The sequence below is a fragment of the Drosophila sulfurigaster genome, chromosome X (assembly GCF_023558435.1).
Source record: "Drosophila sulfurigaster albostrigata strain 15112-1811.04 chromosome X, ASM2355843v2, whole genome shotgun sequence".
Lineage (NCBI taxonomy): Eukaryota > Metazoa > Arthropoda > Insecta > Diptera > Drosophilidae > Drosophila > Drosophila sulfurigaster.
The window spans coordinates 27,085,979-27,106,594 of NC_084885.1; the positions used below are offsets into that span (position 1 = coordinate 27,085,979).

General features: G+C 39.5%; 4 protein-coding genes across 5 annotated transcripts in view; 2 read left to right on the forward strand and 2 right to left on the reverse strand.

Annotated features, from left to right (window-relative positions):
* LOC133847087 (relaxin receptor 2) overlaps positions 1 to 11,014 on the forward strand; it is a 39,771-nt gene extending 28,757 nt beyond the window's left edge. Inside the window, exons 10-18 of one of the 2 annotated variants that reach the window (XM_062281875.1) lie at positions 60 to 131; positions 1,505 to 1,648; positions 1,771 to 1,887; positions 8,924 to 9,159; positions 9,236 to 9,350; positions 9,537 to 9,681; positions 10,339 to 10,493; positions 10,554 to 10,627; positions 10,695 to 11,014. In XM_062281875.1, the coding sequence (XP_062137859.1) occupies positions 60 to 131; positions 1,505 to 1,648; positions 1,771 to 1,887; positions 8,924 to 9,159; positions 9,236 to 9,350; positions 9,537 to 9,681; positions 10,339 to 10,493; positions 10,554 to 10,627; positions 10,695 to 11,014 (1,378 nt within the window). The remainder of the gene's footprint in view (positions 1 to 59; positions 132 to 1,504; positions 1,649 to 1,770; positions 1,888 to 8,923; positions 9,160 to 9,235; positions 9,351 to 9,536; positions 9,682 to 10,338; positions 10,494 to 10,553; positions 10,628 to 10,694) is intronic. The other variant, XM_062281876.1, reaches the window with a different exon arrangement.
* Positions 11,015 to 11,042: 28 nt separating this feature from the next.
* Positions 11,043 to 13,288, reverse strand: LOC133847091 (26S proteasome non-ATPase regulatory subunit 5). Its single transcript, XM_062281880.1, has 2 exons — positions 12,052 to 13,288; positions 11,043 to 11,505 (listed from the first exon to the last, which is right to left on the reverse strand). Exons 1-2 carry the CDS (start codon positions 13,152 to 13,154, stop codon positions 11,145 to 11,147), a joined length of 1,464 nt encoding a protein of 487 aa, XP_062137864.1. The 5' UTR covers positions 13,155 to 13,288; the 3' UTR covers positions 11,043 to 11,144.
* Positions 13,289 to 13,587: 299 nt separating this feature from the next.
* On the forward strand, positions 13,588 to 15,715 carry LOC133847090 (brahma-associated protein of 60 kDa). Its single transcript, XM_062281879.1, has 3 exons — positions 13,588 to 13,831; positions 13,899 to 15,176; positions 15,251 to 15,715. Exons 1-3 carry the CDS (start codon positions 13,721 to 13,723, stop codon positions 15,404 to 15,406), a joined length of 1,545 nt encoding a protein of 514 aa, XP_062137863.1. The 5' UTR covers positions 13,588 to 13,720; the 3' UTR covers positions 15,407 to 15,715.
* A 1,002-nt stretch (positions 15,716 to 16,717) lies between these two features.
* On the reverse strand, positions 16,718 to 19,881 carry LOC133847088 (lipid scramblase CLPTM1L). Its single transcript, XM_062281877.1, is given in 4 exon segments — positions 16,718 to 17,357; positions 17,359 to 17,676; positions 17,678 to 17,701; positions 18,713 to 19,881. Coding segments are annotated over 4 exon segments (1,719 nt in total). The 5' UTR covers positions 19,628 to 19,881; the 3' UTR covers positions 16,718 to 16,895.
* Between the last annotated feature and the right edge of the window lie 735 nt (positions 19,882 to 20,616).

A 20,616-nucleotide genomic window follows, 5' to 3' on the forward strand; every position in this document is an offset into this window, starting at 1 on the left:
ACTTATTTCTCTCTAAACAACATTTTGTAGCAACATTTTTTTTTTTTTTTTGCTTGCAGATTTTTGGCCGGCAATCAATTGTCCCACATACGCGATGGAACCTTTTGCAACCTCAGCTATCTCCAAGGATTGTAAGTTGCAGGCCAAAAGCGAAACAGTAACGAAAAATATAAAACACAATCAAGTGACTGACAGTGTGCATACCCTGTAAACAGCAAGAGTTGCTAAGCAGCTGGGAAATTTAAGTGCAAATAACAAAAGTTTAAATTTCCATCAAATTGAAATGTTTTTCTAGGCAGATTTTAATCGAATTTAAAATGTTTGAAATCACATCCAACACTTCCGTATAGTTTCAAACTGTTGTTATTTGGTTAGCCAAAAACTTTAGTGAAAATATTTTAAAATGCAACTAACAAATGTGCGTAGTTATTTTTTTTAGAAGAATATTTTAAGTCTTAAGCAAGAGTTAAGCACCTATGCTACAATCTCAATACCATCATATGTATTGTCTATGGCAAAAATCTATAAACTTGCCATGTGTCATTGAGATTCTTCAAAAAATGAGCGAGCCATTCACTTAAAAGCATGCGGACGGACGGCCTGACGGACGCATTTTAAAGAGACACTGCAATAAATTTATTTATGCCGCCAATAATTTATTTTCATTTTTTCAACGCAATAATTTACTTTTTTTTTTGCTTATTAAAGCACATTTATTTGTGAATAACAACATGGCGTATACGTAATATTGCGTATATGATATATTACGTATACGCCGCTTGCACCGACAACTGAGCACAGGGTATAGCGTAAAATATGTGGGCCACACGCAACCCCGAGATAGGCGTATAAAAATCTGTCGCGACTTGCGTTGCTGCGTGTCCTCAGAGTTTTCCAATTTAGTTGGGCTTAAGCTGCTCCAAGGACAATGAAGACAATGGCGAGAGAGGGGGCAGGGCAGGGGAAAGGGGGAGCGATTGCTTTGCCTGTTGTTTGTGTGCGCTTGAGGAATTTCATTTATCAATAATGGGCCCGACAACAACAACAACAACAACGAAAAAAAGGGACAGCGTTTTGATTGGAATGCGGAAAACTAAATCTGCTCACATCGAAAAAAAAATTGCACAGAAGAATTTGCAAAAAAAAGCAAAAATTTAGAGAGCACATAAAAACGGAAAACTAATCAAATGTGATGAAAAAAATAAGTTGAAAAAAAAAAAAACAGAAAAAATAGAAAGGAAGTTGGCATAATGCATATTGAGCAGGAAAGGTTGATTTGCATGCTGTGGCATGCAACAAATGGAAGTAGCAACGCAGCAGCACACACTCATTGCCACATTACGTGCGATGGCAAGTTTAATGATGAAAGTTTACTCCAAAGGTGGCGACTTCGAAATGTTAATAGCAGCCCAAGAGCAAGCCTGAGAAAATACTATAACACAAAACGAAAGAGAAACAACGTGAACTTTGCGCTGACGGAAATGTTTTCTTTTTTTGTTTTTAGACATTTGAATGAGAATCGCATTGAGAAATTCGATTTGCATGCCTTCGACTGCCTGGAGAATTTGAGCTCGCTGCTCTTAACTGGCAATCGCTTTAAGACCCTCGATCCGGCAGTGCTGCAAAATCTGAGCAGTCTTGACTTTATGTGAGTACCGAAGAAATCCCGCGTTTATAGTAGAATGCCAAACTGAAAATCCTTGTTTGTAATTGCCAATTCCCTTACTCTTTCTCTGTCTCTTTCTCTGTCTCTTTCTCTCACTGTGGCAGCTACTTCTCGTGGTTCCATTTGTGTCGAGCTGCGATGCATGTACGCGTCTGTGATCCCCGCGGCGATGGCATCAGCAGCACCTTCCACCTGCTCGATAATCAGCTATTGCGCGGCAGGTAAGTGGCAAACAGTCAAAGTACACAAACACTCACACTCACACACACACACACACACACTCACATAAAGGGTGGAGTGAAAGGACAACTTAATCCCTTGCTGCTTCTGCAAGTAACGATGCCTTTCTTTATGTTTATGTTTATGTTTATGCTTAATATTGATGTTGCTCCCGTTTCTGTTGTTGCGTCTTTTACGACTCTGCTCTGCCAACACTTATTTCGGAGTCAAGCATTCACCATGCTATCAAAGATTAAATACTGTATGCATAGCTCCCTTAAATGATTAATCCCAGCTAAAATCAATTACTTAACTTACCGCTAAATTACGTTAATACAGCATTTAAATACTTCTTATAATAGTCAAGTAATTCATGGTTGCCATCAGTTAAAAAATTTACAAATTATTTAAGAAATTGTTAAATCACTGCTTCAGTCAAGTCTTGTTAACTTTGGTTGTCGTCTGGTATATTTTGAATGTAATGGTATATCGATAAGTTAAGTAAATACAGGATTTAATAACTTGGTATTAAAGTATTTCAAGTATGCCATCAGTTGAAAATATTACAATCTATTGCTTGAGTCGAGTCTTATTAACTTGGGTTGACAATCTGGTATATTTATTTTAAATGTAATGGTATTTCGGTATATTAAATAGGTATATTTTTAGAATAATAATATAGCGGGCTTCTTACCATTGAAAGGCTGCTTCAGCGTGTCTCATTAGCTTTAGTGGGTATTTGGTATGTTTTTAATGTAATGGTATATCTAAATACCAAATATAGCACTTGATATATTTCAGTATTTTTTGGTATTTTTTATATATATTCAGATAATTCGAAAATAAAAATAGATTTCGGGCATATTCGACTTTAGTTTTTACGTGTTCACTTACCTAAACAAATATTGTAAATTTTAATGAAATTATTGAACTGTTTATTATTAACAACCAATTGCTTTCCTATATTTCAAATAAGTAATTTGATGGATAAGTATTTGTTTGTTTTTCCTAAATTTTAACATCTTCCTTCATTTTAGTATATTTTGATATATGGCTGGTATCAAAAATAATAATTTTTTTAAATTTTAAATGATTAATTAAAGAGCTTTATATACGATTCCTTTTTCTGTGCAACTTTAAGTATTTGGTCATATCTGACTTTTACAAAAAATTGTTACACCTTCAAACAAATGAGTAACATGTTCATGTTCATGCAACAATATTGACTGCATTTTAAACATACAGAATATAATAAAAAAAAAAATGTTAGAATTTCATCAACTTCAAAATTCAACTACTAATTTTAGTCGGCAAAATATATTCGTGCCTCACTTAATTTAAATTTTCGTGCTATGCCCTAAAACTTATTTCAACTTTCGTTGTTTACCCCGAAAACCAAGTGCACATTGAACAGCAGCTGAACAGCGTGCAATTAAAAGTCAACTTGTCTTATTTGGAAAATCACTTTGAAAATAGTTAATTGGGAATTGCGAATTGCGAAGAATGTGTAATTGGCGCGCTAAGTTGGGAACTTAAATTGCGTGACTTGCAAACCCGATGGGCTGCACTTAATTACCGTTAGATGTTGGAACGGAAGTTGGCCATTCATTACAACTCAATTGAATCAATTGCACTGCACTTCAACAATGTTGAGCCACACACACACACACACACGCCACAGGCAATTGTCGAAAACAGACTATAAACTAAGCATTTAAATAAAAGAGAGTGCACAGGAGCAGAAAGAGTTTCAGTTATACTATAAATTCAATTAAATGTTGCATTTTTTAATATGATAGAATTCAAAATATACTCGTATTGTGATTGTGTGACAGAATATACCATATTAATATAACGTACACATACTAAAGTATACCAAAGACTGTATTTGGTATATGGTTATATTAACTTCAAAATATAATTTAAAGCTCAGATTGTGACAATCAACTAAACCAAAAAGTTTATGTGTTTACCTTTCAGAAATGAATATAATAATATACTATATTCATTAAAATACTAAAATATACCAAAGTTTGTATCGATATAATATTACCTTGAAAATATACTATATACTATATTCAGATTGTGATACTCAACGTAACCAGAATATACTAATATATTATATACATTAAAATACAAAAATATACCAAAGTTTGCATCGATATAATATTACCTTAAAATATACTTTAGAGCTCAGATCGTGATAATCTACTAAGCCAAAAAGTTTATGTGTTTATCTTTCAGAATATACTATATTAACATACATTAAAATACTAAAATATACCAAAGTCTGTATCGATATAATATGACCTTCAAAATATACTTTAAGAGTGCAGATTGTGATACTCAACTGAACCAAAAAGTTCACGACTTCACCTATTCGAATATACATAAATAAAAAAATACCAAAGTTGGTATATCAACATACTATTAACTACAAATACAGTTAAAAAAAAACTACTAAAACCAGATTTCAGCAGTGAACATTTAAATCTAAAAAAAAAGTTGTTTCTTGTGAAATTAAACTAAACGAATCTATATAAAATTGCAGAATCAGATCAAGCTACTGGAACTTTCAGATTCTCAGAGCTTGTGGCTTAAGTTAAGTCATTGTTATTATAGAATTAAAATATTAAGGCAAATATAAGTCAGCAACGCTCTACTATTTTTATGCATACTCAGTGAATTTAATAATAAACACATATAACCTTCGCTTGAAACTTAGTTGAACTTGAGGGTGAATGAATGATTGTAATCATCATCAACGTTGAGTTCAGTTGTAAAGAGCACGACGAAGACGTTCGCGCAACACCAACAAATGCATTTGATGTTGATGATCATTGCTGCCAAGTGGAGCTGGAGTTGAACCTGCAGTTGCTGCTGCTGCTGCTGGTGCTCCTAATCCTGATCCTGCTCTTTCTCTTTCGACAGCTGCTGCTTCAGTTGTAATTGCAGCTGCTGGTAACTGCGATTCAATCACCAAGCCATTGTGACTCACACATGGAACGCCGCCGCCTCGATTACGCTCAACAATATTCAGATTCAGATCAGGATTAATATCGGCAGTGGAGCTGTTTGTTTGGTTTTGACGCTCGTACTCGAAATGCATTGTAAATTTTAAAATTTTGATTGTTTTTTTTTTTTTTTTTGAGTTAGTTTTTGTTAGGTTTCGATTGCGGCAGAGTTCAAAATATTATTGAGTACTAGTGAAGCGAAGCTTACTGAGGAAGCTACTCGGATACACAATATTTCTATCATTTAGTTAGACTCTTAATCAATATGCTTTAGTACATTTGCTTCCACACGTTTGAGGCCAATGTTAATAAATAAGTTTACCACTTTAAATAATCTATTCTAGTATTGCTGTTTCTTAATTATTAAATATGTAGGTAATCTAATATTTAGCATTAGCAAAGTTGGCTGTCTTATTTTGTTGTTCAATTTTTGAACATGGTGAATTTGCTGCCCCACGTTGGGCGCCAGTCACTTTTGGCATGGCACTTGCCACGCTGCACCTTAAGGCAGTTGCAAGTTTTGGCAATGCATTTCCCATTTGGCATTTTCATTTGCCAAGAAAACGACAAGCAACAGCAGATACGGAACAAAACTCAAGAGACTCAAGAAACTCAGTCAGTCAGTCAGTGAGGCAGTCAGTCAGTGAGGCAGTCAGAACTTGTCGTCAGCTAACTGAACTGAGTGATTATCAGACTGCCAGCCACGTAGAGCAACGAGACGAGAGACGAGAGGCCCTGCAGCTGCTGAACTAACATACGTTGGCGTCTCCTTCGATGGAATTTTCATGCGAAATGAAAATGAAAATTACGTTTTTCCTAGTTGTTTGTTTGTTTGTTTGCATTACATTTACATGCTCGCTTCACTTTCAGTTGAGTTCCGTTTACAGCACTTCGGCTCCTTTTCAGTTTTTCCAGCTTCCCTTTTGGCAAGTGTCTAATGTGAGTGCTTGAGCGTGAGTGTGAGTGTGAGTATGAGTGTACTCACACTCATTCGCCAAAGCAAACATTACAAGGCACGTTGTGGCATGCAGCATGCGGCATGCTGTGTTTTCGTTGACGTTTTCATAAAAATTAAATACTTTACCATTGTTTTGAATAACTCTTAAGCAATTGCGCAGCAGCTTCTTCTCTCCTATGTTCTTGTTGTTTGTCTTTGGCTTAGTCAAATTTCCACTTTTCTCTAAATCCAAGTCAAATTTCAAGTTGCTGCAACTTTTTGCAGTTGCTAACAGCTTTCTAATCACTTATGCACATATGTATAGTACATATAAAAACACACACACTGTTCTAAACTATGTTGTCTACTTTCACCGTATCTACGGTTTTAGCAGATCAAAACTTTTGCAACTTTTAGAATTTGTGTTGCCGGCAGACAACACACGCCTTCCACAGGCATTACTTATTCATGTGCCGAGTGTTGCTTTAACAATTAATATAAATATAGAGTTGTTAAAAAGCTTTTTCTTTAATGACAACTCAGCTTTGTGCTGAAAGTTTTTTTTGCAGTGTGAAAGCTTTACGGTTTCTGCTTATTTCGCTGTGCAAATTGTTTGCGTAAAGTAAGTGAAATTCTTTAAATTCCTATGAAACAGCTTAAAGTTGTTGAATTTAAATTGATGGAAGTACATTTTTTAACTAATCTTTAAAAGTTGTTCAAAATTTGTATAAAGCACAAATAATAAATCAACTTAAAGCTGCTAAAACCTAAAAATAAAACCTCTTCAAGTTGCTTTAAATTCTTATCAAACAGCTTAAAGTTGTTGAATTAAAATTATTTCACTTTCTATCGCCTTTTTAACTAATCTTTAAAAGTTAATCAGGTTTTGAAATTCAATTAAATAAAGCAAAAATATTCAATCAACTTAAAGCACAGTCATCAATTAAGTTTCAAAGCTCAAATGTAATATTTTCACAACTTCAAGGTTATAAAGATAAAACGTTTTAATTTTAGCTAGCGTGTTTCAGTTAAGCTTTATATTAAAAGATTTTTAAGTTGTTTAATGCATATGAACCACACGTTATTAATAAACTTAAAACTATTTGATTTTTTCAAAGACTGTTAAAAAAAATAGTAAAGTTGTTCTTTCACTCTTATTGGTTTTAAAAGCTCTTAAAGTTAATATGAACGCAATTTAAGAAACAACTTTAAGCTCCTTTTTTTAAAAAAGCAAGTAATTTTTATTTTTTATCCTCAAGCCATTTAAACGAAGTTCTAGAAGCAGATAATTTAGAGTGTCTTCAAAGTTTTACCTTAAATTGATAGCTGATAAAAAGTAAAATGTCAAATTCAGCTGCTATTTAATCCCCTAGTCTGCATTCAAATGTGGTAAACAGTTTGGCTGCTTAGTTTAAGCTGCCTGCAGCAAGTTAAAGCCACAATGAAGGTGCCATAAGTAGAATCATGCTCGTAATTTGTAACTTGGTCGACCTTCGACCAATATGGGAAGCGAGTCTGAGTATTTTGTGCTTGTAGTTGCAGCGGGGGAGTTGAGTACGTGTTTATTTTCATATTTACATTTCGTAAGTAGAAGGAAATGCGCGTAAAGCAAATTAATAGATTGTAACACACACACACAGACAGAGACAGAGACAAGGACAACACACATTTGAAGGCGCTTATAAATTATAGTTCGCACACTTGCAGAGGCCTCTATGACTTGCCCAAGCAATCATCACCCCTAGAGCGAGCAGTGTGTAGAGTGTGGTGGTGAGTGAAAGGTGGGGTGAGTAGCGAGTGCCGAGTGCCGAGTGCCAAGTTGCGAGGGAAGCAGCGACAATTGTTGGACTGCGCCGTGCGTTCGTGGCAACTGAATCATAATTTCACTACACTCACACAGTGGCTGCAATAATGAGGCGCCCAACCAGTTGACAATTGTATGCCACACACGCTCGCACACACACACACACACACCCACTCACGTGCCTCACACAAAGGCTTGGCTTTTGTTTGCACCTAATTGGCCATAGCAAGTCTCAAAGGGAGGCACCAACTTGCCAATTGCCGTAGAAAGAGCAGCAAGTGGGCGCAAAGTGTTTCCCTGTGGCAAGACTTGGTTTGGTGTTGGGGCAGCTACTTAAATTTGCTTTAATTGCCCGAATTTATGGCAATTGGCATTCCATGTGCATACAGTGCGCCATTGTCTAAGCAGTGCTGACAATTTAGTTAATTCCCTGCTAGATTTCGGCTGAGCAAACTTACTGGCTTCATAAAAGAATAGTATTGTTTGAATTACCCAAACATTTGCACTCAAATATTATTATTATTGCGATATGTTTTAACTGCTACAAACTTGATATATAAATTGTATATATAAATGTATAATATAATTGGAAAGTATATCTAAAGATCCATGAACTTTATGCTACTATAAAAAAGATTCAAAGGGAATTGAATAATCAATTGTCAACTCTAAATTAAATTAATTATTCATTCTAGAACACTTGTATTTTTATTTTATATTAAAATGTCATAATTTACGACATACCTTATCACATATTTCCACCAGTGCTTAGCGCAGACCCAAACCGTAGCATAGTACATCTATCAGGGAGAATTTAGCGAAGATCCAAACCAGTTTTAGTTGTAAGATATATTTTAGCCGTATTTCATAATGAATCTAACTTAACTAACTCATTTAATTAATATTCAAGTTGTTTAGGATTCAGGCTAGAATAGTTTTCACTTCTGTGTCTAGTTCTTTAGTTAATTTTCTTTTACTTCTAAACTTAAGACACAAACCTTGCTTTATCACGTATTTCAATCAGTGCTTAGCGCAGACCCAAACCGTAGCATAGCACGTCTATCAAGCGAAGATCCGAACCAGTTTTAGTTGTAAGATATATTTTAGCCGTATTTCAAATAAAATCTCAAGCAACGTTGACGGTTGCACTGGCAAGTTATCTTATAAATATTCTAGTTTTCATCTCTGTTGTCTAGCTCTTTTGCTCCTTTCGCACAAACACACAAACACACTCCCCTTTACTTTCTCTTCCTCTGATTTTATTTGCTTTGCCGCTTTTTCAGTGTCTGGGTCATGGCCTCCATTGCCGTGGTGGGCAATTTGCTGGTGCTGCTGGGTCGCTATTTCTACAAGTCGCGTAGCAATGTCGAGCATTCGCTTTACTTGCGCCACCTGGCGGCCAGTGACTTCCTCATGGGCATCTACCTGACGCTAATCGCATGTGCAGACATCAACTTTCGTGGCCAGTACATTCGACACGAGGAGTCCTGGCGTCACAGCGGACTTTGCGCCTTCGCGGGTAAGCCGCACTCCCCACACTCTCGCTTCATTTCAATGTCAACCCTTCCCCTTCCCTTTGTTTTTTGCTTCTTTAGGCTTTCTGAGCACGTTCAGTTGCCAGTCGTCGACGCTGCTGCTTACACTCGTCACTTGGGATCGTTTGATGTCTGTGACGCGACCTTTAAAGCCACGAGATACTGAGAAGTTTCGGTAAGCTGAAGCGCTATGTTTGCTTGAGAAGAAACAAATTACAATTAAATGACATCTAATATTACAACTATTAGGCTTTACGATATTTTCTCTTATGATCATAACCTCACTTTATGAAACCTAACCTCACTTTAGCAATCAGAAGGCTTGTTTAACATTTGCATTTACCGTTACTGTTACTTGCAGCATTGTACTGCGTCTGCTGCTCGTTTGGGGCATGAGTTTTATCCTGGCTGCCGCTCCATTGATGCCCAACGATTATTTTGGCGAACATTTTTATGGGAACAACGGTGTCTGCCTCTCACTCCACATACACGATCCATACGCCAAGGTAATTGCAATAAAATACCCCTTGAACCAAGTGAACCATTTTTTTTTCAAAATGGGTAGCGGGTATCTCACAGTCGAGTACACTCGACTGTAGCTTTCTTGTTTTTTTTTTTTGTCACTGTAAAGATGGTCACATCCCTCAGAGAATTACCTATATACAGTTATAATGACAACAACATAAAAAAAAACATATATAAAAATCTGCCAAATTAAGAGTTTATTCCGAAATTTAATTACATTTAATATTATGTTGTAATTAAGAATACAAACATAAAAAGTAAGAAAGCTCGAGTGTACTGCATATAAAATATACCATAGAGAGTAGAATATACCAAATTGTCAGCCTAAGCAACTTAAACCTTTAGTAAATACCCCATACAAAGTCATTTCATTAATGACTTCTACAAGTTTTATCCGATCGCAACCAAATTCTCTGAAATCATAAATACTATAATTATTATTGTATTGACCGATAATCTAGCTTCTCTGTGTAGCGGGTATAACAATAATAACAATTGATAGTCCACCTCATTTAAATGTAACATTGCTACGAAATTGTATATAAATAAAAAAGGTTAATTACTGAGAGTAATGACAACTAAATAAATGTAAAATACTATAAATACTAAATAGTATTTAATGTGTTGTATCTTTACAGGGTTGGGAGTACTCGGCGCTGCTGTTCATCTGCATCAACACGATGTCGCTGGTATTCATTCTGTTCTCGTATGTTCGCATGTTGCAAGCGATACGTGACTCTGGCGGTGGCATGCGTAGCACGCACAGCGGACGCGAGAGCGTCGTGGCAACACGGTGAGTTGCAAGATGAGAGTTACAAACTTTTATTAAATGCAAAATATTTCATCCTTGCAGCTTCGCCATCATTGTGACCACCGATTGCGCCTGTTGGCTGCCCATCATAGTGGTCAAGATTGCTGCTCTATCCGGTGAGTTCTTGTCTTACGTCTCTATCTCTTTCTCCTTCTTTTACTCACTCATGCCGCACTCTTCTAGGTTGTGTTATATCGCCCGATTTGTATGCCTGGCTGGCAGTGTTGGTACTGCCCGTAAATTCGGCACTCAATCCAGTTCTCTATACGCTGACAACGGCGGCATTTAAACAGCAGTTGCGTCGCTATTGCCACACGTTGCCCAGCTGCTCGTTGGGCAACAATGAGACGCGTTCCCAGACCCAAACCGCTTACGAGTCCGGCCTGAGTGTGAGTCTGGCCCATATGGGAGGCGGCGCTGGAGGAGGTGGCGGTGGCATTGGCGGCTTTGGTGGCGGATCGGGACGCAAACACATGTCCCATCGACACATGAGCTATCTGTAGTGCGTGCTGAAGGTGTGTGACTGTGATGTGATCTATAAATCGTTAATTTTATTTGTAATGTAATAATAACAAATAACCAGAAAAAATAAAAGCTTATCAGCTAAATGCCGTCATTCCTTATAGTAAAATGCTAATTGCTACCCTCGGTGGCGATATTGACTTCAGTGGGCATATATTCTGCTCCCTCCTTAACGTAGGCGGTGCAACGGACAATATCACTTGGCGAGAGCTCTGCGCTCAGTGAAAGCTGCTCCACCACCAGCCACTTGATTAACTTGACTCCTCTGTCCAGCTGTTGACGCGACAGCAGAAACTCAATGGCGCCCGCTGTCTGTTGCACCGCCTTGACGCCCCAATCGTAGTGACAAATCGTTTTCAGAAAGGCCAAGGCGATGAGTTGCAGATCGGCGAATGGCGTATTGAGTAGCTTCATCAGATGATCGATCTGCTGGCCACCAGCGATGATTTCATACCAGCCGCCCAGCATGGAACTACAACAAAATCACGAAAACGCATTAGTTTAGCTGTTAAATTTTAGATAGATATTTTTAGAGCAATGCTCATTTAAGGAAAAAAAAAGTAAGAAAAGTATTCTAAATTATGTGAATAGATAATATATACTTTGTAGGCACGGAAATGCTTCCTTTTGCCAGTTACATAGATTTTCTGGAGGTGCACAGTCATTATAAGCTTCTACCCTATGGATACCAGAAAGTATAGGAAGTATATAAAAGTTTCGTACCTATAGCTTTTAAACAGTTTCTGGGATACAGCCGCCTAAACAGATGGAGCCTATAAAATAATATTCAAACATAGCAATAATTTGGACTAAGTGAAATACTTTAAAAGTACTTTTAAGCTGAAGTTCAATAAACAATATTTGCATTTTGCAGAGGCGCGTGGCTGATTTAAAAAAACAATATTGAAAAGATTGGAAACTCTGGGAGCGTGGCCAACAAGTTATTTTGATCACGCTAGCCAAACAAACGAACTGACAGAAGAACAATTTTATAAGACTGAAGACATTTCAAACTTACATTAGCTCATTGCTGGGATTGTTGTCTGGGATGAAGATATATTCCAGGGATTCGAGCAAACGAATCTTGAGTGGCGGCGGCAAACGCTGCAAATACTCTCCGTAGGCGCCGAACACTTTTGCGAGCACCGGCTGCAGTTGCGACTGCATCAATGTCTTGCCCTGCGGCGTACACAAGAGATTGGCCAAGGTGTCCATGGCAATGGGCAGCATGGGATTCTCTTCGCTCAACAGCAACTGGAATAGGCAGCTCAACATGTCTGGATAGCCCTGGATGACCTTTTGCGGCTGCACTGCAGCCACTTTGCCAAAGAATTTCATGATGCCGGGCAGCATAAGATTGGCGAGCGGACTGTCGCGATAGTTCTCCACTTGCTTGCTAATTATCTCGAGCACACCACGACTTTCCATATAGCTTAGGCCGTGATTCTGCTCGGCCAATGGCACCAAAATCTCCATAACACTAGACACTAGGAGCACATCATCGCTGGACACTTCGGCAACCGCCGCATCCAATATGAACTCAACGATGCTAAGACAGTGCGGACTCTCTCTGGCCAATTGGACGCCCAGTTCGTAGACACGACAACGGACCACTTCGTTCTGTTTTAACAGATTCACCAGTCCATCCAACACCTCGCTCTCTTTGGGCCAATACAATCGCTCAATAGCGAGGATTTGCCTGACTTCGTCACTCGATGTAGTCTCCTTCTGCTGAAGCTCATCAAGCACCATAAGTATCAGCTTGTTGGACGGGGGCTTTCTCTCACCCTCCAAGCTGATCTGGTTAAGCACATAACTCAAAACAATGCTACGCATTGCGGGATTGGGATGCTTCACCGCTTTGCTCACCAGCTCAGGGAAGTTGACATCATGTACACTGGGCTCAAGATCTAAAAGAGCGCCGCGCACAATATCTATGGCCAGGTTTGCGTTATCCTCGCCAACTTTTGCGCAATCGTGAATAGTCTGTGATTGAAGCAATGTTTCGAGAATTGGCGGCGATGCTGATTGTGTGTTCAGCTCGTAGAGTATTTCGGCCAGGGCGTCAGGGCGTTTGTTTTCCAGATCGTCCAATAGTGAAGGCCACTCCTCGTCGTTCATGGCGATGGCGTTGTAGTTTAATTCACACAATTAGAGCAAATAATTCAAATGTTTGGCTGCGTGTTGTGAAAAGCAAAGCGTTTTTTATTTATGTTTGTCACGTCGTTTAATGTGACCGCTTGCTACAAAGCAACTGATTGTGTTATCGATTTGTTATCGTTTATTGTCGAGTTGTTATCGAATTGAGTTCGTTTTATTTTACGCTGCGCTCAGTTGCTAGCACTCGTTGTAATATTTTTATTTTGAATCATTGCTAATTTATTGACTGTTATGTGGTAAACCAAAAATAAAAGCAATAGCTGCTTCGCGAGCCAACAACATACTAAATTCATTGAATATGCTATCGTTTGACGCTTGCTCCGTTTTGCGTTAGCGTCTTCGGTATTTTTCGCGCCGCGTCAAGTGCGTATATTTTCGCCAAATTGAAGAATACGGTCACAGTGTCGACGCCATTTTACGGAGACGGTTCGCGTTTTTTTGTGACGCAGCGTTCTAATAAATTCGCGAAGAAAAGTGTGTGCGTGAAAATAAACGGGTAAAGGTTTTCGGCAAAACAAAGTGTAAGAATGTCGCAACGCTTTGCGCCGGGCCAAGCGCCAGTGCAATCGCGCTACCAGCCACCGCCACAAGCCCCCGGCATGCGTCCCTATCCGCCAGGCACCGGCGCCACTTTCCCGGTAAGTAACTATAACTGTAACTGTATGACCATTTAATATATGGTGTAAATGTGTGTGTATTTGGCAGCCTCGCGGCTTTCCGCTGCATCCGAACACAACGCAACCAGTGCCGGGCAGTGCTGCCGCACCCGTTGGTCCCGGCCCCTCGCTACTGCAGCGCGCCTCGCAGCCCACCTTCCAAAGCGGACTGCGCGGCAGTGGCTCTGCAGGCGCCGGCGGTGGAGGCGGCGGCGGTGGCAGCAAACGTTCTGCCGAAGCGCGCAGCGGCCTCAATAGCGCTGCCGGCGGTGGCCCCAATAAAGCGGGCGACTTTGTGCCAGGCGCCAAGAAGAAGAAGAAGCTGGCTGACAAAATATTGCCACAAAAGGTGCGGGACTTGGTTCCAGAGTCGCAAGCCTATATGGATCTGTTGACATTCGAACGCAAGTTGGATGCGACGATAATGCGCAAACGTCTCGATATACAGGAGGCACTGAAGCGTCCGATGAAACAGAAACGCAAACTGCGCATTTTCATTTCGAATACATTCTATCCGAGCAAGGAGCCCAGCAATGATGGCGATGAGGGCGCCGTCGCCTCGTGGGAATTGCGTGTGGAGGGACGTCTGCTGGAGGATGGCAAGGGGGATCCCAATACAAAGGGGAAGCGCAAGTTTTCGTCGTTCTTCAAGTCGCTGGTCATCGAGTTGGACAAAGAGTTGTATGGGCCCGATAATCATCTAGTTGAATGGCATCGCACGCTGACCACACAGGAGACGGATGGATTTCAGGTGAAGCGACCCGGTGATCGCAATGTGCGTTGCACCATCTTGCTGCTGCTGGATTATCAGCCATTGCAGTTTAAACTGGATCCACGACTCGCCCGATTGCTGGGCGTGCATACGCAAACACGACCGGTGATTATATCGGCGCTGTGGCAATATATTAAGACGCACAAGCTGCAGGATGCACATGAACGCGAGTACATCAATTGTGACAAGTATTTGGAGCAGATCTTCAGTTGTCAGCGCATGAAGTTCGCCGAGATACCACAGAGACTCAATCCGCTGTTGCATCCCCCGGATCCGATTGTTATCAATCATTTCATCGAGAGTGGGGCGGAGAATAAACAAACGGCGTGCTATGACATCGATGTGGAGGTCGATGATACGTTGAAGACACAAATGAGCAACTTTCTGTCGAGCACGGCGAGTCAACAGGAGATTCAGGGTCTTGATATGAAGATACACGAGACGGTGGATACCATTAATCAGATGAAAACGAACCGCGAATTCTTTCTCAGCTTTGCCAAGGATCCGCAAATGTTTATCCATCGCTGGATCATCAGTCAGACTAGGGATTTGAAAGTAACTATTAAGATTGTCTTTATTGAATGCTTCGAATTGATAATTTTGTGTGTGTGTGTTTTTTTTTTTCACAGCTTATGACCGATGTGGTTGGCAATCCCGAGGAGGAGCGACGTGCCGAGTTCTATTATCAGCCGTGGACACATGAGGCGGTGTCGCGCTACTTCTTCACCAAGGTTAATCAGAAGCGCGCCGAGTTGGAGCAGGCGCTGGGCATACGCAATGGCTAAACGGAAAAAAAGCAAATGCTGAGGGAGTTTACCTCTTTTTTAGTCAGTTGTGCGCACGGCAAAACTCTTATTTCCTTCCTTCGGCAGTATAGTTTAAGGCTACCCAACATGCTCTATATATACATAATTATATAATTTTTTTTGCCAATAACACGAGCAAAACCAACAAACAACATCAACATACAAACAACATTCACCCAAGACACAACCACATCAACATTATCAACAAAACAAACTACAACAAAAAGCAGTCTCAGCTCCAGCTGCTAGAAATAATAAAAAATCATCATCAATACACATAACTATAAACCTTCTGCTATCCTGATTTAAAACAAAATATCTTGCTGCCATCTCATAACAAAATTCCATCATATTCACCGGATCCAAATCATCATTGAATTGGTACTGCGAATTGTGATGGTAAGTTCTTCATCAATTAATAAGTTACCAAGTTATGATTGGTATTATTGAAGAGATCGTAAGCAAGATTGATCGTGTAAAGATTAAAAGGGATTCAAAATTGAAAATTTAGTGAAATTTCCTAATCTACGTTAGATAACTTAAGATCCGATAGAAATTAAAACAAAAATAAAAGGGTAGCCAATTTGGAAGATACTTGGTCTGCTCATTTAAGCTGTTCAATATAAAAAATAATATAATTTGTCAAGAATCATTAAATATTTGTCCGATTAAATATAAATGAGATAATTGTCCAATTAAAGTTTGAAATAAATTTGGATAGATTTGAGGAAATCTTATACTTATATAAGTAAAAAGAACACTTTCTAATATTATGTGCCTAGCTCAAATTCAGAGTTTGCTAAGCACAGATGGAAGTGATCTGAGAATAATTAGCCAAAAATCAAAATCGATTATGTAAAGATTTAAAGGGGTTACAAATTTAAAATTTAGTATGCCTAAAATTAGTGAAATTTACTAATCTACGTTTAAATCCAATAGAAATCAAAACTAGGTTTGGAAATTGGTTAACTTTGATGTTCTAAAACCAAACATATAGCAATATGTACAAGTTCTATATGCTTTGAGCATAACCTTAAACTAATTTCTATTATAACTTTTGAGTTGATCAATCTATATTTTAGATTGTTGTAGAATTGATTTGTGAACTCCTAAATTGTCTAGCGAAATTGAGGTGAAAGTGTAAGTCGGAACAGGGCGTTCTCTCTCTTTGTTGCTTTTGTAACGATTGCTTAGACTATAAAAATAGTCAGCTGTGCACTGTTGAGTCGATCAATTAAAGTGGAGTCAAAGGTTGACTCCGAGTTAATTGTCCCTCCCTTCTGTGGAGAAGAAATTGAGAAATGTTTGTGGGGGAAAATCGTTTGCATTTACTACATTAAACAATTACATTACAAATGGGAGCTATGGGGATTTACAGCCTATGGTTGAGACTAATTGCTAAACAAATCGACGGAATGTGTTGGATGCTAGAGGCTAGACGATGATACACACTTTTCCCCAGCACTTTTCAATCGCGCTTCTTGCGAGCGCCAGCACTTGAAGCAGTTGCAGCAGCAGCGGGAGCAGCAGGAGCTGAAGGCGATTCGGTGATGGCGACTCCCGTATCGAGACGTGTCTTGTCCACGGGATAGAGCCAACGTTGATACAGATAGATGAGGAATACGATGTCATCGCGCAAACAAGCGACACGATGCGCCGTCGGCATTGTGATGATGAATGCAAAAAAGTCATCGATAAACGTATTAAATGCCTTATACATGAAGGCACGCCAAGGCAAAGCGGCAACCGATTTCAGTTTATAGTTGACAAACAGTTGCGGCAGCATGAAGAGGAAACCAAAGGCATAGACGCCATTCACCAGCGAATTGAGTGTCCACGAGTACCACGAGCGATGTGGCTGATAGATCAACGAGTAGATGGCGCCGGCTACGCATAATGGATACAACAGATAGCTGAGATACCGCATTCCCCTCGCGATCAAATTGCTGTGTCTGCTGTTCAGCCAATTGGCCCGGTTCCTCGGGTGGATTTGTGCCATTGCGTCGATCCACCTGCTCCAGTTTGCGGCGTATGAATCCGCTGAATGTCAACTCGATGCGCAGTATCTTTTTGCACTTCCACAGCTCGATGACGGTGCCAAGGGCCACAGGCACAAGCACCAGATACGATGTCTGCTCATCCAGCAGATACATAAATATCACGATCTGCGAGAAGGCGCGCCAGAGTATCGTGCGTGTGGACAAACCCTCGTAGGAGGTCTTCTTGGCCCAAAAGGCCACGTCGTTTTTTGAAGCTGAGAAAGTCGAAGAGCATCTGCCAAGTATGAGGGCGAAAGAGAGCAAAGGATTAGAAACTGAAGAGTTACGGTAGATGTTAAATTTATGAAATGTATTATTGATTCATAGCTGACTTTGGTACAGCCAAAGATGTCAGAGGTGAGCTCTGTATTCCTAAGCTTTGATTATATCAGCCGTTGTGTATGACAGCATGTTCAATAAGCTACAATATAATCCATACATAACTCGGATAAAGTAGATTTGTTTCATCGTCATTCTCTGTGAGCTAGAGCTAAATAATTTGCTAACAATGTTCCTGTATCGTTTAACACAGATTTGACTATCCGTCGTTCTGTCTGACTGTCTATTTAATAAGGTTTAGTTTGAATACTATATGCGCTCGAAAGACTAAACTTTGTGATTATATTTTTGCGTGATAGATAAGTCGATTTAGTTAGCTCTTTCCATTCGTCGTTCTTTCTGACCACCTATTCAATAAGGTTTAGTTTGAATTAGAGATTACACTTTGTGATTTTCAGCGTAATGGATAGGTCGGTATAGTTAGCTCTTTCCATCCGTGGTTGTCTGTAACAGCATGTTTGATAAGCTACAGCTTGTATACTACATACATATATGCTTTAAAGCTAACTTCTTTGCTGTATATATATGTTAGTATAAGTCGGTTAACGTGGATTTGTCGATCCGTCGTTCTATCTGAAAGCATGCTTAAGAAACTTTGGTCTGTAAACTATATGCGCTAAAGGAACGACACTTTCTGTCAATTCTTCTGCGTTATAGATAAGTCGATTTAGTTAGCTTTGTTCATCCGACGTTCTGGTTGTCCGCCTGCTTAAGGCCGCCTATCTTAGATGGTGTATGAGATGGACCTAACAAATTTATTGACAGTATTTCATTATTATAAGTGAGTCGATTTATCCACATTTGTATATCCGTCGTTCTGTCTGTTTAAGCATTTAAAACTCAAATACCACTTGAGATAGAGCTAAGAAATTTGCTGACTAAATAGCCACTGCAGTCAGTTACTTACGTGCACGCTGGAGATAAAGATGGTGCCGCACAACAGATACACATTCGTGTCGGAGAAGATGCCCTTCACCTCATCGATGTCCTTGGTGGCAAAGCCAATGACGAGCAGCGCTTGTGTGGCATGCTCCATGAGCAGCTGTAGCCGCAGTTTGCCCACTCCGACGGGTTTGTAATGGAAGCTAAATGTGAATTCGGTGGTATTTCTGGTCACTGGCTGCAGATGCTTCAGTCGGGTGTTGAACGTATCCGTTTGCAGTATTGGCAGGATTTGTTGCTTGCGATTGATGCGTATTAATGGCGCCATCTCGGGCGGCACATCCGCTTGCGAAACGGAGAACAAGTCGGTCAACAGCGACACATAGACATCGGAGCGAATGTGTGTGGTGGGCAGATCGACGGAGCTGGACGTCGATGTAGTTGTCTTCTTTCCCGACTTGGTCGGTTTAGCCGTTGGCTTTGATTTCTCGCCCGACGCCTCGGAGAGCAGATTGAAGGCCTCGGCGCGTGGCAACATGTAATCGCAGAGGCTGAGAGTGTGCACCACCGTGGGACCATCGCGACGCAGAGTGCGCCAGTCGAGAGGTTCGCCATCCAGGGCGAGCACCACATGAAGGTACATGGTGCCATTGCGACGCGTCTTGAGCGGCACATTCACCTCAAAGTCGCGATCGAAGGGTTGCGTGTAGTCAAAACGCTGTTGCTTGTACAGATCCTGGACCTCAGAGGCGATGGGATTGCGTGTCAGGGAACTGAAGAGAGCCAGTTGCATCGGCGGCTGATTGGCCAAGAATGATGTGTAGCAGGGGGAATCGCTGCACTGCAGCGTTGTAAAGATTTGCGACATCTGATAAATGGAATGCATGATGTAGGCCAAGAATGCCACGCCCACAATCGTTGAGATCGACGGCATCGCCATGGTGACGATAAAGATGACGATGACGATGGGTGGATGATGATGGTTGTTGGGGGATTAAAGCTGAAAAATTATATTAATGGATGAGGTGAATGCTGCTGCAGCTGCTGCTTCTTCCTCGTCCTCGTCGTCGTCGTCGTGGCGACAACAAAAAATCAACAAAAAACTAATAAATATTGCAATTAGAGTGCATCGCTATGCGATAATTGCCGGCGTATCTGACAATGTTAGTAGTATCGTTGCCCTATGCCAGTGTTGTAAAACGCGACGCCACCTCATCAACAGTGCTGCACAATGCTTGGGGCAACTTTGTTTACAGCTCAGCTCTTCATTATGGTTTTATTTCTTCTTTTTTATTCTTTTTAGTATTTTATATTATTTATTTATTTATACATTTTTTCTTGTTTATTCGTTATTTTGTAATTTCTTTATATTATTATTTTATAATATTTCTGTATTTTTCCTTTTTGTTATTTTTCTAATGCTTTAAGTATTAAATTATTATTTTTTTAAATTTCATTATTTATTTTGTGCATTTGTCTAAATATATTTATTTATTCTTTAATATATTTTTAATTTATTTAATTTCATGCTATTATAAGTCATAAATTATTTTTTTCGATTTTCTTACAAAATGAATTTATTTTATTTTAAGCAATTCTAGGTTGCTTTGAATTTATTTTTATATTTTATTAGCATATGAATATTCGACAAGTGTGGCGTGCAACAGTGTGACCAGCTCATACACTAAATCGATAGAAGCGTTACAGGGTTGTCGCTTTTCAATTTTCTTAGTTTCGATTATTCGCAAATGAAATTTGAAATTCGTAGTGCAACGGTTGAAAATGTTTCTCTTATTAGAAAGTGTTTTATAGTTAAATATTAAATGTCACAATTATAATCGGATTTTCGGATTTCGAAATTGAATTTTACACATTTTAGTTTCATTCGATAGCGAGAATGATGAATATTAAACTTAGACTTTGAATGGA